Consider the following 20,966-nt stretch of genomic DNA (forward strand, 5'->3'; position numbering starts at 1 on the left):
TAAATATTTGTATGAACATAAGATTCAACAACAGACACAAACTGAACAAGTTCCACAGACATGTGACTAACAGAAAAGGAATGTGTCCCTGAACAAACGGGTGGGGGTCAAAATCAAAAGTAACAGTATCTGGTGTCGCCACCAGCTGCATTTAGTACTGCAGTGCATCTCCTCATGGACTACACCAGATTTGCCAGTTCTTACTGTGAGCTGTTACCCCACTCTTCCACCAAGGCACCTGCAAGTTCCTGGATATTTCTGGGGGGGGAATGGCCCTAGCCCTCACCCTCCTATCCAACAGGTCCCAGACGTGCTCAATGGGATTGAGATCCGGGCTCTTCGCTGGCCATAGCACAACACTGACATTCCTGTCTTGCAGGAAATCACGCACAGAACAAGCAGTATGGCTGGTGGCATTGCCATACTGGAGGGTCATGTCAGGATGAGCCTGCAGGAAGGGTACCACATGAGGGAGGAGGATGTCTTCCCTGTAACGCACAGCGTTGAGATTTCCTGCAATGATGACAAGCTCAGTCCTATGATGCTGTGACACACTGCCCCAGACCATGACGCACCCGCCACCTCCAAATCGATCCCGCTCCAGAGTACAGGCCACGATTTGACGTTCATTCCTTCAACGATAAACGCGAATCCGAACATTACCCCTGGTGAGACAACCGCGACTCGTCAGTGAAGAGCGCTTTTTGCCAGTCCTGTCTGGTCCAGTGACAGTGGGTTTGTGCCCATAGGCGACGTTGTTGCCGGTGATGTCTGGTGAGGATCTGCCTTACAACAGGCCTACAAGTCCTCAGTCCAGCCTCTCACTGCCTATTGCGTACAGTCTGAGCACTGATGGAGGGATTGTGCGTTCCTGGTGCCATTCTGTACCTGTCCTGCAGGTGTGATGTTCGGATGTACCGATCCTGTGCAGGTGTTGTTACTGCGCGAACGATCAGCTGTCCGTCCTGTCTCTCTGTAGCGCAGTCTTAGGCGTCTCACAGTACGAACATTGCAATTTATTGCCCTGGCCACATCTGCAGTCCTCGTGCCTCCTTGCAGCATGCCTAAGGCACATTCACGCAGATGAGCAGGGACCCTTAGCATTTTATTTTGGTGTTTTTCAGAGTATGTAGAAAGGCCTCTTCAGTGTCCTAAGTTTTCATAACTGTGACCTTAATTGCCTACCGTCTGTAAGCTGTGAGTGTCTTAACGGCCGTTCCACAGGTGCATGTTCATTAATTGTTTATGATTCATTGAACACGCATGGGGAAACAGTGTTTAAACCCTTTACAATGAAGATCTATGAAGTTATTTGGATTTTTATGAATTATCTTTGAAAGACAGTGTCCTGGAAAAGGGACATTTCTTTTTTTGCTGAGTTTATATAGATATACATGGTCTTCAGAAAGTATTCACACCCATTGACTTTTTCCACATTTTGTTGTCACAGCCTGAATTTAAAACGCACAATACCCCATAATGTCAAAGTGGAAGAATGTTTTTTTAAAATGTTAACAAATGTATAAATAATGAAAAACTAAAATGTCTTGAGTCAATAAGTTTTCAAGCCCTTTGTTATGGTAAGCCTAAATAACATCAGGAGTAGAAATCTGCTTGTCAAGTCACATAATAAGTTGCATGGACTGTTTTTAACATGATTTTGGTTTGACTACCTCATCTCTGTACCCCGCAATTAACTACAAGGTCCCTCAGTCAAGCAGTGAATTTCAAACGCAGAAAGACTGTGAAAAGAAGGAATATTCACCACAAAGACCAGGGAGGTTTTCCACTGCCTTGCAAAGAAGGACACCCATTGGTAGATGGGTTAAAAAGCAGACATTGAATATCCCTTTGGGCATGGTGAAGTTATTAATTACACTTTGGATGGGGTATCAATACACCCAGTCACTACAAAGATACAGGTGTTCTTCCTATCTCAGTTGCCGGAGAGGAAGGAAACCGCTCAGGGATTTCACCATGAGGCTAATGGGGACTTTAAAGCAGTTTAGAGTTTAATGGCTGTGATAGGAGAACACTGAGGATGGATCAACAACATTGTAGTTACTCCACAATACTAACCGAATTGACAAAGTGAAAAGAAGGAAGCCTATAGGGGATAAATATTCCAAATAATGCATCCTGTTTGCAATAAAGCACTAAAGTAATACTGAAAAGAATGTGGCAAAGCAAGTCACTTTTTGTTCTTAATACAAAGTGTTATGTTTGGGGCAAATCTAATACAACACATTACTCTCCATTTTTTGAACAATAGTGGTGGCTGCATCATGTTATGGGTATGCTTGTAATCGTTAAGGACTGGGGTTTTTGAGGATAAAAAATAAATGGAGGATAACCTGGTTGTTTGCTTTGGACAAAAAATTGTGATATGAATTTTCCTGCTGAAAGGTGAATCTAAAACACAAGGCCAAATCTACACGAGTTGCTTACCAAAAAGACACGGAGTGGGTGAATTACATGTTTTACTTAAATCTGCTTGAAGATCTGAGGCAAGAGTTGAAAATGGCTGTTTAGCAATGATCAACAACCAATTTGACAGAGCTTGAGGAATTAAAAAAATAATTATTGGCAAATATTGTACAATCCAGGTGTGCAAAGCTCTTAGATACTTACCCAGAAAGAAGTACATTTATAATTGCTGCCAAAGGAGATTCTAACATGTATTAACTCAAGAGTGTGAATACTTATGTAAATTAGATCTTTTCAATACATTTGAAAAAAGGAAGCATGTTTTCACTTTGTCGTTATGGGGAATTTAATAGATTTTGAATTCAGGCCGAAACGCAACAGAATGTGGAATAAAATGTGGAATAAGTCGAGGGGTCTGAATACTTTCCAAAGGCACTGTGCGTGCATGCATGCATACATACGTACAGAGGAACCGTTGGTATCGCACACACCTAGTTCCATTACAGCTAGTAACCCCTTTATCGTAGCCCTTTTTATGGGACCTTGTGTTGAATTGTGTATGATTTGTATTACCATGTGGTGTTTATTGGTGTGTTCTAACTTGCTCTCTCCCAGGCCCCCAGTGAAAGGAGGGTGTTGAGGGAGAGGGAAGGAGTCCAGCAGCTCTCTGAGGAGGAGCAGAAGAAACAGAGGATGGAGGAGGAGAGGGCTCAGATGGTACGGTTACCCGTCACAACCACCCACACATTTAGAGACGGAAAAGAACCTTTCTAGTATGCACGTTGTTTTTTTTGTCTTTGTGATGTGAGGATTGTTGTGATGCAGGCAAACATGTGGAGGTTACATGACCTTTATGATACAGTCGGCGAGGACAAGCCTTTGAAAACAGGTGAGAACATTTTCCTATCGATGACATGCAGTCCAACTGACTCTTACTCACTCGCAGTATGTTTTCTGTGAGGGGGGCCTGTCTGTGTTAAATGTGTGTTCTTTCGCCATAGGAAAATGTTATAAGGTTCCTCCGGGTCTTGATGATTCTGGGAAGCGGAAAAGGAAAGGCCCCGCTGCGCTGCAAGACTTCTGGACCTGGTACACTGGCACCTGTAAGTTGTGCGTAAATGCTTGTTGGTGTGTCTGAAGACTGAATAGGATGGAATATACCTGACAAATACCGCCTCTTGTTGCAGATGACCCCCCTGAACCCAGGCTAAAGAATGGACCTACGTATACGGGTAAGGGTGGATCTCACCTCCTCTATCCCCTCATTTAGCTTTCTTTTGGACCCTCTACTATTTGGCGCTTACAGCAAATGGTGTTTCTGTTACAGACTTGAACTACATCTATATGAGTAAAATGAAAGACAAGCTGAAGACCCGGAAAAGGATTCTTAGAAACACGGTATGTGTTTGTACTTCTATGGGTCATGCTGCAAAGAGCATTTGTTGCTGTTTTTACTGTTGAGTGTATGAGTATGTACAGAACATACAGCCTTGTGCCCTTACAGGGTGTGTTTGTGTCTGACGAGGAGCTGAGAAGGACGTACCTGCAGCTGGACGAGAGAGTAGAGAGGGAGGAGGAGTTAGAGGGCCTCAGACACCACGACCCCCTAGGCCTGCACGATGACCTCTCTGACAACGAACATGACCCTTTGACTGATGAAGCCCCGGCTGACTTCCTGAATGGACAGGCTTTCATACCTGGTAGACACTGTCCTGTCTGTCAGGTCTCCACTGTGTGACTGTAGAGTTAGACTAATGTATTAGTGTCACTCCACAATGATGTTTTACTTGACAATACAAAACACAGATAAAAATAAATAAATAAAACACATTGTTGACCACTCAAAGTTTTAAGACACTGTAGGCAATCCTAGGCAAAGATAGTATGTTTACAATGTTTCTGTTGCTGCCAGGGGCAGACATGGACGGGCTGAGTTACGAAGACCTGGTGAAGAAGAGTGTGGTACGTATACACAGGCCGGTCTCAATAGCCAGTTTTTCTGGGTCATGTTCCAGCAAGAAATACTACAGGGTTCTGTGTAGTTAGTCACTGATGTCCCACCCCACTTCCTTCATATTTCAGGAGCAGTTCTTGGTGAACTCTCAGGGTTATGCCCAGGAGACGGCACTGTCGAAAAGAGTGAAGGAATGGGAGGACAAAATACGACCGGAGCTCACCTATCAGGTAAGACTCAATAACATACTTTCTAGACATTTTACTGTAGATCAAGTATCTATTCTAATAAAAATATATAATTGTTCAGACTGTTGATTTCTAGTTTGGCGTCATGTGATCTGTTGGTTAAACTTCCAGACACTCCTGTCCCCATGTCTATGCAGGAGGAGCGTGCTACCTTTGACATCCATGACTATGGGGACAGGATCGTAGCCGCGTTGTGCAGTGTGGGCCAGAGGAGGACTTTCGCCTCTGTAGTCCACGGCATGGACAACTTCGAGGCCTGCAAGTACATGCTGGCTTCCCTACAACTGGTGTGTGTGTGATTTTAATACATCACAATCTAATCGAGCGTAATGAGCCACTGTCGAGTTCAGTCTTGACACCGAACACTTGATATTTAGAGATGCTTGATTTTATTGTATGACAAATTAGTTGAATAGCTCCTAGTTCAAGGTGTATTTGTCTGCAGTAACTCCATTACTCTACCATCAGGACACTGCCATCAGGTTATCATTCTCTCTCCTCTTCAGGCCAATGATTACACAGTGGAGGTGGACAGGAGTGAGGGTCTCGAGGAAAGCATCGACAGCATGGGACTCACTCTGCTCAGCAAACACCGGGCCAACCAACGATTCAAGAAAGCCCCCGCATCAACCTCCGACCCAAATCACCCAGACCCATTAATCTCCTCAACCTGATCCAGTGGGTGTGAGCTCTTGTTTCCTACAGACTCAGTGGGGACTAGAGGCCCATTACTCTGAAACGTGGTACACACTCCTGTGTGTGTGGCGCCACTTGTGCCTACCAGACCACTAGTACTAACCTGCTCTATCAACAGGACCTTGGCTGCACCCATTAACTCGCTCATGTACTTGCTCTTATTTAATTTCAATCTCCTCTATTGTTTTGATCTTTTGTGTCTGTGTATTCCTCTGGTTATGTCAGAGAAAGAAGCTATTTTTTCCCCTTCACCTGCATTTACACAATATATTTACCAATGTCGCACTTGGGGTATGTTGTGTATCTAAAAAGATCACCCTTTTCACAATTCTTGCCTTTGTATCCATGACAATTGTATACGTAGCTTTTTATTTGCATGTTTGTCCAGGTGGTGTAGAACTCGTACATTTTCTATATAAAATGAGAGGACTTTTTAAGAACTTGATCATTTTTCTACTTTCATTTAAGAGAATAACCTAAATTGGGAAATTATGTTTCATTGGTTTGTAAGGAAAAATGTTTTTTTACTATGGCCAAAAATGTGTATAAAATAAAACATGAGCATGTGGATTTTACTAAGATTATGTGAAGACACTTTCAATATTGCAACACCTACTAGTGTCTGTATACTAGTGATTGTCGTGCCCTTGACAAAAGACTAGTATAAAGACAATTTCATATCCATATCATTATTGTTGGACAAAAACAACTTATTGCACACACAGAATCAGCATAGCCTCGATGAAGTGTCCATATTGTTGTGGTTCAGTCGGGTCTGGGAATAATTTAACACAGGGCCTAATTTCTGATGGAGATTATCTGGACTGGGTTCAGTTTAAGTGACATACCATGGGTCTTTGTTAGTCTTGTTGGTGTGGTTACCGTCATTCACTCAGAGTTTGACGTAGCTCTTTATATGGTTCCTGACGCTCTCAGCAATCTGCACGTCGTCCTTCATCCTGTTGTAATAGTCCAGGAACAGCCCATCTGGGTTGACCAGGTAGATGAGGATGGTGTGGTCCACTATATAGTCCCCGTCCTCATCTTTAGGTCCAGGGCTGGCGTACACCCTGTAGTCCTTCCCCGCCACCTTCACCTCCTCTGGGGTACCCGTCAGGCCGATCAGCCGGGGGTGGAAGTCCTTCACGTACCTCTCCAGGGCCGCCACGTTGTCTCGTTCCGGGTCGACCGTCACAAACAGCGGTTGGACCGCGGGGAGAGACTGGTCCTTGTCCAGGGCGCTGACCACAGCAGATACCTTATCCAGCTCTTCGGGGCAGATGTCAGGGCAGTGGGTGAAGCCAAAGTAGAGGAGCACCCAGCTACCCAGGAAGTCTCTCTTGGTCCTGCGGTGCCCCCTGTGGTCGAGGAGGCTGAAGTCTCCCTGGCCCAGGGCCACCTTTTTCAACTGCTCTATACGCTGCATTCGGTGATTTTGCCGCTTCTCGTTTCGCACGTACCACCAGGTGCCAAGCAGACCCCCGCCGAACAGCAGGGTGACTACCAGACGCGTTCGCAACCTGATCTTGGCTGTGGAGGTGTTGGGTCCCTGGGAGAGGGTGACCCTCTGGGTGAAAAGGGGGAGGGAGAGAAGTCCACGGGAACTCCCCAGTGTCTGCTGCGGGTGTGTAAAAGGCCCATACAGGCCTGTCCTATGTTTAGGGGTATGGTGTCCACAGAGTGGTGCCTGTGAGGAGAACCACACCCTCTGGGGGTGGTGTGTGGAGCCAGAAGTCTGTTGGACTGCTGAAGACCTCACGGTACATCTCAGGAGTCTCCCAAACGTAGCATGGAGGTCACCCCCTATGAAGCCTACAAGTCCCAGCATCCTTCTCTCCAGACACAGCATACTTCCCACAGAAAACCTTGAGGGGTTGAGAATAAAGGGTTGTCACTAGTCACCGCAGCCACAAAGTCATAAACTCTGTCTATTTCTACAATTTATATTCTTGAAATGTGAGTGTTAAACCTAACCACATTTTTAATGCATTTTTTAAGATGGAGCCAATTTGGACTTTGTGGCCGTGGTAACTAGGGGAAACCAGAAAAGTGAGAATGTAAGCAAGCTGTGTTCCAAAGGCATACCAGCCCATTCAGTCTAATAACACCACAGGATGTAGCTTTATAATTGTCCTGACCCTGCCAAACCATACCACAATCATCAGCAACACAGCACTACCACAAAGACAATACAGGTTTAGAAACTGTGACGAGTAGGCGACTCAAGCTAAACTGCACCATTCTTATAACCAGCTTGAGTAGCTAGCTATCTGGCTATGCCTACAAGCTACCTGATTTAGATGCAGACGTTTTTATGAGCATTGACTGAGCTCTTTAAATTAGTCATGCATTCATACAACATGCAGGTTATCTTATAATATCCCATTATGATGGCAAAATGGATAACATAGCTAGGCTAGCTACCTCAACTTCCTGGCTGGTCGACCTTTACATGCACACACTGCTCGTGTGATGCTGCTGTTACATGACCACCTTCTTTTCAGATATGTATATTCGACAATACCGATATGTAATAAATAACAAAACAAATACCACTATTATGAACAAGGCAACAATTGTTAAATGTGTTTGACAATTGTGTTGTTACAAAAGAGTTAGAACAATTGTCTTTTACATGTTGAAGTCACATCGGCAGATTCGTGTATATCTCTGTTTGTGTCCTAGACTTTCCAATAGGTGGTGCTGTTGTCTCTCCTACATGCTGCGGAGTTCACCAGAGTTCAAATTTATATGAATTCCTTCAGTTTAGCTTCTTTCTTTTACGTGTAGGTAATTTGTTGGTGCTGGATATCAAATGATTTCATCAGACATTTCTGCATGGTTAGATACGTCCATGGTTCAAGAGATCATGGGAAAAGGGAACAGATAAAAGCAAAAAAAATAGAGATAAAAAAATCAAACAGGCTCATTGATTCACTTCAGCCACTTCCAGTGTTTTTCCATTCTAATAGTAATGGTGTGTTTTTATACCACAGTGTGAACGTTTGTGCGTTCGTGTACCAGTGAATGAGTCATATTATATATACTGTCCATAATGTCTATACACACCATCATATACATATACTGTATATTTTAATTTCCGGACTCCGACATTGCTCGTTCGAATATTTACATATTTCTTAACCTCTTTTTGGGGTTTTGTTTTGTGTTGTTAGGTATTACTGCACTGTTGGAGAACGGAACACAATCATTTCGTTTCACCCGCGATAACATCTGCAAAATACATATGTGTATGCGACCAATAACATTTGATTATTATAGAGTTACTCTCTCACCCCCCCCCCCCCCCCCCCCCCCCCGCACTGACCTCTGGCCCATATATATTCTCTCTCTCTCTCACACTCTCTCGGAATCAACAACGCATGAGAAAACTTTGCGTTTTGTTTAGTTTGTTTGTCAATTAGGGTGTGCAGGGTGAACGCGGGGTCTATCGTACTGTCATTTGGTGAAAAGCTTTGCTCAGTACATTGTTTTCACTGAGGAAATGTGCAGGTCTGCCTTTAATGATAACGCAGAGGATTTTCCCAAGGCTGCTGTTGACACATATCCCACGGTAGTTATCTCTCTCACTCCATCTCACCAGTTGTCATAATCTGTTCCTCTCTCTCTCTCTCTTCATCTTCTTCAATGGAGTTGTAAAATATGACTAAGGCTGTTTTTCATCTATTTATTTTCCTCTGTCTCTTTCTCATGAGATATGTTTGCCTTTCAAATTGAAACAAATTTGGCAATTTTTTTACCGATGTAGTAGTGCATAATACAATGTAGGCCTTATAGTAAGAGGCATTGTTTTGTTCTACTGTAATAAGTGCAAATGTAAATGATCCCCAAGCAGTACCCAGGCTATAATAACTAGATACCTTTGATGTAAATTGTGTCTGAGTCTGCTGATGAATAAAAACTAGTGTGGTAGGGTTAATTTGAGTTAAGCAAAGCTGGGTTGTGTAGTCTCTCTAATGTTTAGTGTTTTGATATTATGATTTTAGGTAATTATTTGGGCTTATGTTAGCGTTTTGTTATGAAGCCGTTTCTTCTTATAAGAGGTCGGCAGGCAATATGTGGTATAGCTGCATAGTTGTAATGCAATGAATGTGGTGATTATTATGTTGCACTGTTATTAGTGTGCTGCTTTAAATGTTAATGTTATTCAGGGAGCTCTGCCTTGGTCTCTGGGGCAGAAACACACACACACACACAATGAACAAAAGCAGCCCAGACTCCCTACTAGAGCATCAACCACCCAAACTATAGATGAGACAAACTACAGCCGTGAGGACCAGCCCAGACCCAAAAACGTGTGTGTGTGTGTATCTGCTGTCTCCTAGCCAAAGGTGAAAACAGCTTAGATAAATCCCTTCATCCTAATACCCTGCCCACCCATGTCCCTCCCACTACAGCTCTGCACTCAACAGACATCTCTTATCTAACTGTCTCCAGTTGTTTTCAACAGCTCAGCTCATGTACATGTTATTGTATTTAAAGTGATATTTACAGTGTTTTGGAGACTTTTTGTGACATTCAAGGGAAAAATGTACCTCTTAAATGTCCTGTGAGCTCACCATCAGGAAACAGGGGGTGTGGCGGTATCGTATGTAAACACAACTGGACTAGTCTGTTCTGTTTTAGTTTTTGAAAATTAAGTCATATCTGGCTTTTAGAAGTCAATGTAGGTGCTAGTGTGTGGGTTCGGTATTGTCCGTGTGTGCGTGCGTGCTGTGCATGTGCGTGTGTGTGTTCTGGCCCTGCTGTGTTGACAGTAATAGGCAGGCTCCCTATTCCAGACCACTGTGGTCACTGTGGAACAAGAACAGTAATTACATCTCTCTTCCTCTTCAATCCTTTTCCTCTCCTCTCAATCTCTCTCTCCCTCTCTCCATCAACACTATCCCTGACTCAACCACCTCATCTCACTTTCTTGCTCCTTCTCTCTTTCTATCAGTAAATACTCCTTGCCTCCCCATTTTTCTTCTTAATTTTTCTTTCATTGACTCTCTCTCTCTCAGTGTAAAACACAAGTTTCTCGCTGTCTATGGTTTCCATGTTTAATTAATATGCTGAACAGACTGCAGTATCCAGGTCATTTCACAGTCTGTTTCGCACTCCCCTTGCGCTAAACTTGCTAACCATATTAGCCTATTCTCGCCAGAGAAGCCAAGCCGCATCACCTCGCTCCCCCTATGCCTCTCAACATGGCTGGACCTGGAAGAGCAGCTGTAGGGGTCAGGGTGCCTCTCCTTTCTCCAGATCTGGGTGTGGCCAGGTCCGCTGCTTCTCTCTCTGGAGGAAGAGGAGGAGGCAGAAAGGGGGACGCTGCCATTCTGAGGGGCCTCCATGTTGGGCTCCCGCACGTCCACTAGCACGTAATACTGGATGTCCTTCAGCTCCAGGCAGTCTTTGGCAGACTGGTCCCTTGGTCTGGAGAGGACAGAGGGAGGACATGCAGGCTTCAGGCACCTCCGTACACCCGAAGGCCCAAATGACCTCCTCTCGTTCTTCACAACGTGGACAGCTGAGGGCAGCAAGCCAGGGTGAAGCGGGATGTTTTTGATTTTTTCCCTGATAAACATGCAGAAACCTTTTGTTTTGTTTGCCAGTGTTTTCCTTCCCCTTAAGTGCACTAGATGTTCTGTAAATGGATTTGGGCTGAAAAGGCCCACGCCATAAATAAATCAGAAGAGAAAATGCATTTCTGGGCCAGTTGATATTATTATTGTGTTATGAACAACAATGCTTTAATCAACAACAGCAGGCAGCACAGCAGGCCTTGGCTAGGCTACTACCCTCTCTTTCTGTGGCACTAAAGTTTGCATACACAGTGTTGACTGTTTTCTATCAACGGGAAAGGAAAAAATAGAGGTCTGGGTTAAATTTCCACTACAAATAAATTAATATAAAGATGAACATTTGTTTGGGTTACCTTGCCTGATCACTCTGCAAGTGTAGGGAGAAAATTGGCGCACCTGTGCTAAAAGCCTACCACACCTGAATAAATTAACCTTCTGAATACAGCAAATACATTACCAATATCTTTTGGTCTTTATACGCAAGTGTGACTCCAAAAGTGGGCACAGTTGAGAAGTTAAATATACCCTAAGCAGGAAATTTGTTGAAACAAAACGAATAGGTTAGGCTACTGTCCCACCTTTTGACGGATAAGAACAAATTGTAGGCATAGGCAGAGCCATGTATTTAGAAAGTAAGGGCCAATGCAGTTTCTGCTTCATTTTGTCTCCAAAAATAGATTGTTATACATTTTTTTTCAGATTTTTCAGGCCAGCACCTCTACATCCTACTATGTATCCACATACTCTTTTTGTTGGAGGTGCTGGAGTGATAGGTGAAATCATCTGGAGGAAGAGGAGGAGGCAGAAAGGGGGACACTAGCATTCTGAGGGGCCTCCATGTTGGGCTCCCGCACGTCCACTAGCACGTAATACTGGATGTCCTTCAGCTCCAGGCAGTCTTTGGCAGACTGGTCCCTTGGTCTGGAGAGGACAGAGGGAGGACATCCAGGCTTCAGGCACCACACCAGAAGGCCCAAATGACCTCCTCTCGTTCTTCACAACGTGGACAGCTGAGGGCAGCAAGCCAGGGCGAAGCGGGATGTTTTCTGTGTTTTCAAAATAAGACAGACTAAAACTATTATATATATATATATATAAAACATATATATTTTTTATATTGACTTCCATTTCTTCAGACAAACTTTACTTTTTTAAGTAAAAAAGCCTTACCTATCTCGCCCAGCATTTTCTGGATCCTAGTCAAATGCTGGGAATATTTCTTAAGAGACATTGTAATACTTACACATGTTTACTCTATGATTTCAGTTTGTGTTATGAAGTTTTTTGGTGAAAAGTGCATTTGAGCGTTCTGTTACCCGGCATATACACTGTCAAAATTCTAGAATATCACAGGACTTTATTTATGATGTTATCGCCATTTTCAGCAGAAATACGATGGTTGTATCAGTGTTCCTAGATGTAACAATTAATGACGATTATGATGCTTTAGCCTACAGCAGGTATCAGGTAGCCTAGCGGATAGAAGCATTGGGCCAGTAACCGAAAGGTTGATGGGTTCAAATCCCTGCAACGGCTAATTGAAAAATCTGTTGACGTGCCCTTGATCAAGGCACTTAACTCTAATTGCTCCAGATAATGGTGGATCTCTGACCCCACTCTTCGAGGGTGTCTCAGGAGGAGTAGGGATATGCAAAAAAAACATCTCCAATTCGCACTTGTACATGTGTGAAATAGAACTATTGTCAGGCTTAGGCCTATAATGTAATGCAGTTAAGTTGTTTGTGCTTTCAAATAATATTACACAATGGACATTCATGCTAATGCGGTGTAGCCAATAGGACAGGGTTGCTCTGCTCTGTAAAAAGTGTGTGTAGTTTGGTTTGTGTTGACTCTCTTACCCTCAATAAGGAGAGTGAGCTAATACTCTTTGGAGGGGACATGGGAAGGGAACACCACTCTCTAGCCACACGCACTCACACATATTTGGTAACATTCTATGACAAGATTTATAGTGTGTTATGACACTAACTATAAGCGTCCATAATTCTCCATTCTCATAAGTGGTTACATTAGGGCTCCCGAGTGGCGCAGCAGTCTAAGGCACTGCATCACAGTGCTAGAGGCGTCACTACAGACCCTGGTTTGATTCCAGGCTGTATCACAACCGGCCGTGATTGGGAGTCCCATAGGGCGGTGCACAACTAGCCAAGCGTTGGGGTAGGCCGTCATTGTAAATAAGAATTTGTTCTTAACCGACTTGCCTGGTTAAATAAATAAAATAAAAACATAATACTCTGTATGGTGTTTTATGGATTATGAACTAAAATGACCTATAAGACTATAGTGCATAATGTATTATAGCCAGGCTGGTTTAAAACACAGAACATCTACTTATAACACACATTAGGCCAACCAAATATTTTTCCACGTTTTTTCACTGCAAGAACCTCCTACAGTAATATTCCTTCACCTCACTATGGTACTAAGGCATATTAATATGGATATATAGTAAGGAAACTGTGTTGTAATGACACTTCTGTTGATCCCAACTCTGGCCCAGCTGTGTCTTAACAAGATCACAATGTCTTTCCGACAGAGTGCTCTGCCTTGCGCCCAGGGCAACCACGCTCCATCTGGGAAAACCCAGTTTCACTCTCTCCCATGCTAACTGGGGCACCTGACTGTAAACTGTTGCATGTGTTTTGAGATGGAGTAAATCTGTCAGCTGCTCTGATGGCTGGTTGGAAAGAGGAAACGAAAAACAATTAGGGCATATGCCTTTTTTATGGTGTTGATGTTTTCTCAGAGCCACAACTTCTTTTTACCAAATGGACTTGCACATTGTGTACGCCCGGAGTGTTTGTGTGTGTGTGTGTTATCTACACCCTGGCTTAATGGCAATGAACGCACTCATTTTTCCTGCCTGTTTAAATGTGAATGCCTGTGTCACACAGAGAAGTGATGACAGGAGAGACTGGGAGATCCAGTCTTAGCCCACGGCGAGGTTAGGGCAGTGATGAGAGGAGAGACTGGGAGATCCAGTCTTAGCCCATGGCGAGGTTAGGGCAGTGATGAGAGGAGAGACGGGCAGATCCTGTCTTAGCCCATGGCGAGGTTAGGGCAGTGATGAGAGGAGAGACGGGCAGATCCTGTCTTAGCCCATGGCGAGGTTAGGGCAGTGATGACAGGAGAGACGGGCAGATCCAGTCTTAGCCCATGGCGAGGTTGACAGGAGAGACAGTGATGTCTTAGCCCATGGCAAGTTTAGGGCAGGAGAGACGGGCAGATCCAGTCTTAGCCCATGATGACAGGAGAGACGGGCAGATCCTGTCTTAGAGGTTAGGGCAGTGATGACAGGAGAGACGGGCAGATCCAGTCTTAGCCCATGGCGAGGTTAGGGCAGTGATGACAGGAGAGACGGGCAGATCCAGTCTTAGCCCATGGCAAGTTTAGGGCAGTGATGACAGGAGAGACGGGCAGATCCTGTCTTAGCCCATGGCGAGGTTAGGGCAGTGATGACAGGAGAGACGGGCAGATCCTGTCTTAGCCCATGGCGAGGTTAGGGCAGTGATGACAGGAGAGACGGGCAGATCCAGTCTTAGCCCATGGCGAGGTTAGGGCAGTGATGACAGGAGAGACGGGCAGATCCAGTCTTAGCCCATGGCGAGGTTAGGGCAGTGATGACAGGAGAGACGGGCAGATCCAGTCTTAGCCCATGGCGAGGTTAGGGCAGTGATGACAGGAGAAACGGGCAGATCCTGTCTTAGCCCATGGCAAGGTTAGGGCAGTGATGAGAGGAGAGACTGGGAGATCCAGTCTTAGCCCATGGCGAGGTTAGGGCAGTGATGAGAGGAGAGACGGGCAGATCCTGTCTTAGCCCATGGCAAGGTTAGGGCAGTGATGAGAGATGGGCAGAGTCTTAGCCCATGGGCAGATCCTGTCTTAGCCCATGGCAAGGTTAGTCTTAGGCAGGTGAGTGATGAGGAGAGATGGGCAGATCCAGTCTTAGCCCATGGCGAGGTTAGGGCAGTGATGAGAGGAGAGACTGGGCAGATCCAGTCTTAGCCAGTGATGAGATGGCGGGAGGTTAGGGGTTAGTGATGAGAGGAGAGACTGGGAGATCCAGTCTTAGCCCATGGCGAGGTTAGGGCAGTGATGAGAGGAGAGACGGGCAGATCCTGTCTTAGCCCATGGCAAGGTTAGGGCAGTGATGAGAGGAGAGATGGGCAGATCCTGTCTTAGCCCATGGCGAGGTTAGGGCAGTGATGAGAGGAGAGACTGGCAGATCCAGTCTTAGCCCATGGCAAGTTTAGGGCAGTGATGAGAGGAGAGATGGGCAGATCCTGTCTTAGCCCATGGCGAGGTTAGGGCAGTGATGAGAGGAGAGACTGGGAGATCCAGTCTTAGCCCATGGCGAGGTTAGGGCAGTGATGAGAGGAGAGACTGGGAGATCCAGTCTTAGCCCATGGCGAGGTTAGGGCAGTGATGAGAGGAGAGACTGGGAGATCCAGTCTTAGCCCATGGCGAGGTTAGGGCAGTGATGAGAGGAGAGACTGGGAGATCCAGTCTTAGCCCATGGCGAGGTTAGGGCAGTGATGAGAGGAGAGACTGGGAGATCCAGTCTTAGCCCATGGCGAGGTTAGGGCAGTGATGAGAGGAGAGACTGGGAGATCCAGTCTTAGCCCATGGCAAGGTTAGGGCAGTGATGAGAGGAGAGACGGGCCCACAGCAAGGTTAGGCTAGTTCTCACAGCCTGCTTGTCTTCTTGTCTTTATACCAGTGTGTTTATGTTAGTTTGTGTGTGTGTGTGTGTGTGTATCCATGTGTGTTAATAGACTGTACGTCCCCACTTACCTCCTGATGATGGTAGCATTGCATTCATAGCATCTCCCATATGATAGCACACAGCAGAAACCTCCACTCTTTGCGTCATGGTGGTGGGAGCAAAACCTATATGTGTTGCTAGCTTATTCAATTCTACTTATGCAATTTGTCATAATTCTGGGTATACTCCCTTCCCTCTTCCTTTCAGACTGTAGTGTTCTTTCTCTCTCTGGTCCTCAGAAAGCCTGCCTTATATAACTTTTGCTGCAGTGTTGCACAGCGATGCACAGAGGATCAGTCACACTCACTCACTGTAGTCAGGTTTACTGATTCACCGTCTGATCGAGAGAACCCACAGGGCAGAGGAAACCAGGGTGTTCTGGTAAAGATGGAAAAATCCTTCAAAGTCAACTTTGAACTTTTGTAGTCTTTCCTGAAACTTTCATCATTGGCTAGTAAGGACCATCTATTACAACTAATTTAGATATTGAGGTGTGACTTAAGAATGTTTCACTTACCTCGGTAGTTTTGTTTTCAGCTTGAACAATTTGCAACTAGCCTATTTCATGTGATGCGGACCAGTGGACTTGGTTGCCTAGCAACCCCATACGCCGCCTCGAGTTGTGTGATGCTCTGATCTCGTCGCAGTTCCATTTTTATAACGAGAGGCCTGCTTGTTGTGAGTCATTGTGTATTGTGAAGTGTTACTCAGTTTGTTGCTTCATGGCCGTTGTGCTCACAATGACAACATGTCAAAGCTGAGAGCACATAATAAATAGTTACATCTGTTGACAATAATCAGCACTGACAAATAGGCTACTTTGGTGACATTTGATGCCATTCTGATAGTCATGAATGTTAACGGGTCTTGCAACACAGAAAAACCATTCCATGGCTTGCAGAACGACAGATACCATAATTATTTAAATGTCTTTTTTTTTGTTATCGTATTGTTTTGACAATATCACAATATTATTTTGCGCTAGTTGGCTTTACCTTCACCAAAACTTCAATACTTTTCCTTCATAGCTTGTTCTCCATCTTCTTTTTTAAAAGGGAGCCCATTTGTTTTCAGCTATTTTATTTCCATGACTGATCAAAATTCGTAATGAATAGTTTGAGAATAATCAGCATCGACAAGTAGCCTATTTTAGTTCCATTTGATGCCATTCTGATAGTCATGAATATTAAAGGTTATATTATATAAGGTTATATTACAAAATGCTGTTCGCAGAATGACAGATACCATAAACCTGTACATATTTCCCCCGCAGTGTTTCATGTCCCTCTGAAGGTACACGGCAGCTGTGAGAAGCCACAAGAGTCCTCCCTCATCAGTCTCTCCCCCAGTACCTGTCCTCAGTGCAGCGAAGGGTTAAATCACTCACGTCATAAGTTCATTGTGTATTCATGACATACAATCTGGGCTCTCTCGTCAGGTTCGATGGCTGGATGAAACTAGCTGTGTTCGTTGATCACAGCTGACGGGTCAACAGCAGGTATGGGAAGGGTTAAGCCGTTTTAATCTGTAAGGAAAGATATATGGGGAGGATAGAAGGAGACGGAATTAATCAGACAGCGGTATTTAGTATGAGAACCTTTACTAATGAGGCCTGCGTAGTTAACACAACGAGAAAAGAGAATCGGAGGGAGAGAGAGTGTGCGTGTGTGTGTGTGTGTGTGTGTGAGAGAGGGGATGGAGGGAGGGAGGAGTGAACGACAGACGGGAAATGAATCGCAAGCTGCAGGAGAATAGGTTGTCAGCATCCAGAGCTCCAAGGTCTGACTCTCATTAAAGGTAAATGCAGTGTGTGTGTGTCTATATTTACCTGATATTTGCACTTACAGATACGTGTGCTAGATGGAGAAATGAATGCCTTTGATTTGACCCGTGTGGTTAAATCAGCAGAAAGAGCAGGTAGAGGGAAAGAGAAAGGGAGAGGTAAAACGAGAGAAGGGATACAAAGCATTAGCATCAAACGTGCTTCATACCCAGACCGAGAGAAACCAGTAGAGGGACCAACCGTGCAAATGAGTGAGAGAATTGGTCAGTGGTAGAGAGAGAGAGAGAGAGAGAGAGAGAGAGAGAGAGAGAGAGTGGTCAGTGGTAGAGAGAGAGAGAGAGAGAGAGAGAGAGAGAGAGAGAGGACAGGAAAGGGTTATAGAATAACAGCTCAAGTAAAAAGAAGACAGAAGTACAGTATCAAAACAAAAGGAGGTCTAGAGAGGGAATTGTGTAGTATCTGAGTGAGTTTGAGAGAGAGCTGTAATGTTTGTCTCTTTGTTGCATGCATCTCAGACTGCGGTCCCTCGCTCAGTTTGTCTCTTTGTTGCATGCATCTCAGACTTCGGTCCCTCACTCAGTTTGTCTCTTTGTTGCATGCATCTCAGACTGCGGTCCCTCGCTCAGTTTGTCTCTTTGTTGCATGCATCTCAGACTGCGGTCCCTCACTCAGTTTGTCTCTTTGCTCTCCAGCGTTTGTGCGTCTCTCTCACCTCCAGGATGGAGGGGCTGCTGCGGCTGAGTCTACCCGGAGCTTGAGGAGCCTTCCTGGGATTTGTCTGCGTCATCTTCCCCCTGTCTCTCTCTGCCCTGGTCCCCCTATACTCATCCATCACTCGACCTCTGCAGTACAAGAGAGCATCTGAACCCACACGACACCTCCCCCTAATCCCCCACACTGAGTTGCCAGGGCAACCATGGACGGACTACGCCTGCCACCGGTCATCGAGGAGGTCATGGACCCTGCAGGTTAGTGTGTGTGTTTGTTTGTGTGTATGTTTGTTTGTTTGTGTGTGTGCTTATCACACAATCATGTGTATGTTGTTTATATGCCTGCGTGTGTGCATTGCATACCAATGACTCCATGGATGTCTACACAAAATGTTGTGTTCGTCAGTGTGTGAGCCATAAATGGTCTACCAGTGTATGTGTGCGTGTGTGTCTGTTTGTGTGTCTGGGTGTTTGTGTTAGCCAGTCAGCGAGGCCTGTGTTTACCAGAACTGATGGATTAACAGAGAGATCCAGAAGCAGTTCGACACATACAACGACACAGAGTTACACATGGAGTAAAACAAACATACAGTCAATAATACAGTATAAACAACTCTATATACGATGTGAGCAAATGAGGTGAGATAAGGGAGGTAAAGGCAAAAAAGGCCATGGTGGCAAAGTAAATACAATATAGCAAGTAAAACACTGGAATGGTAGATTTGCAATGGAAGAATGTGCAAAGTAGAAATAAAAATAATGGGGTGCAAAGGAGCAAAATAAATAAATTAATTAAATACAGTAGGGAAAGAGGTAGTTGTTTGGGCTAAATTATAGGTGGGCTATGTACAGGTGCAGTAATCTGTGAGCTGCTCTGACAATTGGTGCTTAATGCTAGTGAGGGAGATAAGTGTTTCCAGTTTCAGAGATTTTTGTAGTTCGTTCCAGTCATTGGCAGCAGAGAACTGGAAGGAGAGGCGGCCAAAGAAAGAATTGGTTTTGGGGGTGACTAGAGAGATATACCTGCTGGAGCGTGTGCTACAGGTGGGAGATGCTATGGTGACCAGCGAGCTGAGATAAGGGGGACTTTACCTAGCAGGGTCTTGTAGATGACATGGAGCCAGTGGGTTTAGCGACGAGTATGAAGCGAAGGCCAGCCAACGAGAGCGTACAGGTCGCAATGGTGGGTAGTATATGGGGCTTTGGTGACAAAACGGATTGCACTGTGATAGACTGCATCCAATTTGTTGAGTAGGGTATTGGAGGCTATTTTGTAAATTACATCGCCAAAGTCGAGGATTGGTAGGATGGTCAGTTTTACAAGGGTATGTTTGGCAGCATGAGTGAAGGATGCTTTGTTGCGAAATAGGAAGCCAATTCTAGATTTAACTTTGGATTGGAGATGTTTGATATGGGTCTGGAAGGAGAGTTTACAGTCTAACCAGACACCTAAGTATTTGTAGTTGTCCACGTATTCTAAGTCAGAGCCGTCCAGAGTAGTGATGTTGGACAGGCGGGTAGGTGCAGGTAGCGATCGGTTGAAGAGCATGCATTTAGTTTTACTTGTATTTAAGAGCAATTGGAGGCCACGGAAGGAGAGTTGTATGGCATTGAAGCTTGCCTGGAGGGTTGTTAACACAGTGTCCAAAGAAGGGCCAGAAGTATACAGAATGGTGTCGTCTGCGTAGAGGTGGATCAGAGACTCACCAGCAGCAAGAGCGACCTCATTGATGTATACAGAGAAGAGAGTCGGTCCAAGAATTGAACCCTGTGGCACCCCCATAGAGACTGCCAGAGGTCCGGACAGCAGACCCTCCGATTTGACACACTGAACTCTATCAGAGAAGTAGTTGGTGAACCAGGCGAACTGTAAGCTAGCTGGATCACAGAGCTCTGTGAATATTACATTAATAAACTCTTAATATGAATCAAATATTGGATTTACACATCCAAATATAAATGCTGATGCTGGGTAAATAGTCAATCATCAGAACAATAGGAATTCTGTATACATTCTTTCAGCGATCAGATCCCCAGGGGTTTTCCTGGCATTAATGATGTCAGACATTCAGCCTATGTATTTGTTTTGTAACCTATGACCTCTGTTGTGAAACCTTTATGATAACTAGCCTATGTACGGTGTATGACTGACCGTTGGTCCACAGTTTGGCCATTGAGCCGATTACTACAAGCTCTATGCAGACGCAAGATTTGGAGTGTTGCAATGTTTTTCGTTACAAAAGGGGCCTTGTAATACACTCCGACATTCAACATACCTTTTTACTACCTGAAAAGTTTTGCCGCTTGGTTTCTTGATCTGATCTATATGCTACATAGGCTATTCATCAAAGTAGCCTATTTTGCATTGATAACCAAATATAATCTCAGTAACTGTTCAGACAGTAAACCAAACAACAAGAATCCCCCGAACAAGGTCTTTTGTTTAGAACTAGTGATATAGGCTATTGTGAAATGGTAGAACCTGCTGTAGGCAAGTGGCTAGCCATGTGCTTTTTTCTCCATGACCAAAACATGATAACGTTTTATTTTTAGCTGATGGAAATTAATACACAAGCAGCCTATCAAACTGGAATAATGTTTTAGGTTACACCAGCAAGTATAAAAATATTTATAAAATTATAAATTATAAAAATTATAAAATTATTGTTATAAAGATTATTTCACATGGAGATGTGAGAAGCTGAAAAGGCTAGCCAGCTCACTATGTTTTTAGCAAGGCTAAAACCAGCTAGCCAGGCTGCCACATAACTACTACT

At 44.6% G+C, this 20,966-nt stretch overlaps 3 protein-coding genes and 1 long non-coding RNA gene across 8 annotated transcripts in view; 3 read left to right on the forward strand and 1 right to left on the reverse strand.

Annotated features, from left to right (window-relative positions):
* The window catches only part of LOC115133107 (condensin-2 complex subunit H2-like), a 10,888-nt gene extending 4,988 nt beyond the window's left edge, over positions 1 to 5,900 (forward strand). Inside the window, exons 10-19 of one of the 2 annotated variants that reach the window (XM_029665996.2) lie at positions 3,043 to 3,144; positions 3,253 to 3,316; positions 3,429 to 3,530; positions 3,615 to 3,659; positions 3,755 to 3,825; positions 3,932 to 4,127; positions 4,340 to 4,389; positions 4,510 to 4,611; positions 4,767 to 4,916; positions 5,136 to 5,900. In XM_029665996.2, the coding sequence (XP_029521856.2) occupies positions 3,043 to 3,144; positions 3,253 to 3,316; positions 3,429 to 3,530; positions 3,615 to 3,659; positions 3,755 to 3,825; positions 3,932 to 4,127; positions 4,340 to 4,389; positions 4,510 to 4,611; positions 4,767 to 4,916; positions 5,136 to 5,303 (1,050 nt within the window). In that variant the 3' untranslated portion in view covers positions 5,304 to 5,900. The remainder of the gene's footprint in view (positions 1 to 3,042; positions 3,145 to 3,252; positions 3,317 to 3,428; positions 3,531 to 3,614; positions 3,660 to 3,754; positions 3,826 to 3,931; positions 4,128 to 4,339; positions 4,390 to 4,509; positions 4,612 to 4,766; positions 4,917 to 5,135) is intronic. The other variant, XM_029665997.2, reaches the window with a different exon arrangement.
* The window catches only part of LOC115133108 (protein SCO2 homolog, mitochondrial-like), a 22,416-nt gene continuing 7,111 nt past the window's right edge, over positions 5,662 to 20,966 (reverse strand). Inside the window, exons 2-3 of one of the 2 annotated variants that reach the window (XM_029665998.2) lie at positions 17,084 to 17,221; positions 5,662 to 7,190 (exon numbers count right to left, since the gene is read on the reverse strand). In XM_029665998.2, the coding sequence (XP_029521858.1) occupies positions 6,218 to 7,190; positions 17,084 to 17,088 (978 nt within the window). In that variant the 5' untranslated portion in view covers positions 17,089 to 17,221 and the 3' untranslated portion in view covers positions 5,662 to 6,217. Of the gene's footprint in view, positions 7,191 to 7,749; positions 7,848 to 17,083; positions 17,222 to 20,966 lie in introns of those variants that run through there. The other variant, XM_029665999.2, reaches the window with a different exon arrangement.
* On the forward strand, positions 8,690 to 13,161 carry LOC135572906 (uncharacterized). The gene is made up of 2 exons (XR_010464533.1): positions 8,690 to 8,899; positions 11,669 to 13,161. It is a non-coding gene; the product is annotated as an uncharacterized LOC135572906 (long non-coding RNA).
* LOC115133817 (coiled-coil domain-containing protein 136-like) overlaps positions 17,386 to 20,966 on the forward strand; it is a 65,928-nt gene continuing 62,347 nt past the window's right edge. For all 3 annotated transcript variants that reach the window (XR_010464534.1, XM_029667296.2, XM_065021663.1), the window contains exons 1-2: positions 17,386 to 17,493; positions 18,172 to 18,447. Coding sequence is in view for 2 of the 3 variants with exons in the window: in XM_029667296.2 (XP_029523156.1) it covers positions 18,396 to 18,447 (52 nt within the window). In the remaining variant the exon portion in view is untranslated. The remainder of the gene's footprint in view (positions 17,494 to 18,171; positions 18,448 to 20,966) is intronic.

The sequence above is a fragment of the Oncorhynchus nerka genome, linkage group LG8 (assembly GCF_034236695.1).
Source record: "Oncorhynchus nerka isolate Pitt River linkage group LG8, Oner_Uvic_2.0, whole genome shotgun sequence".
In the NCBI taxonomy this organism is placed as follows: Eukaryota; Metazoa; Chordata; class Actinopteri; order Salmoniformes; family Salmonidae; genus Oncorhynchus; species Oncorhynchus nerka.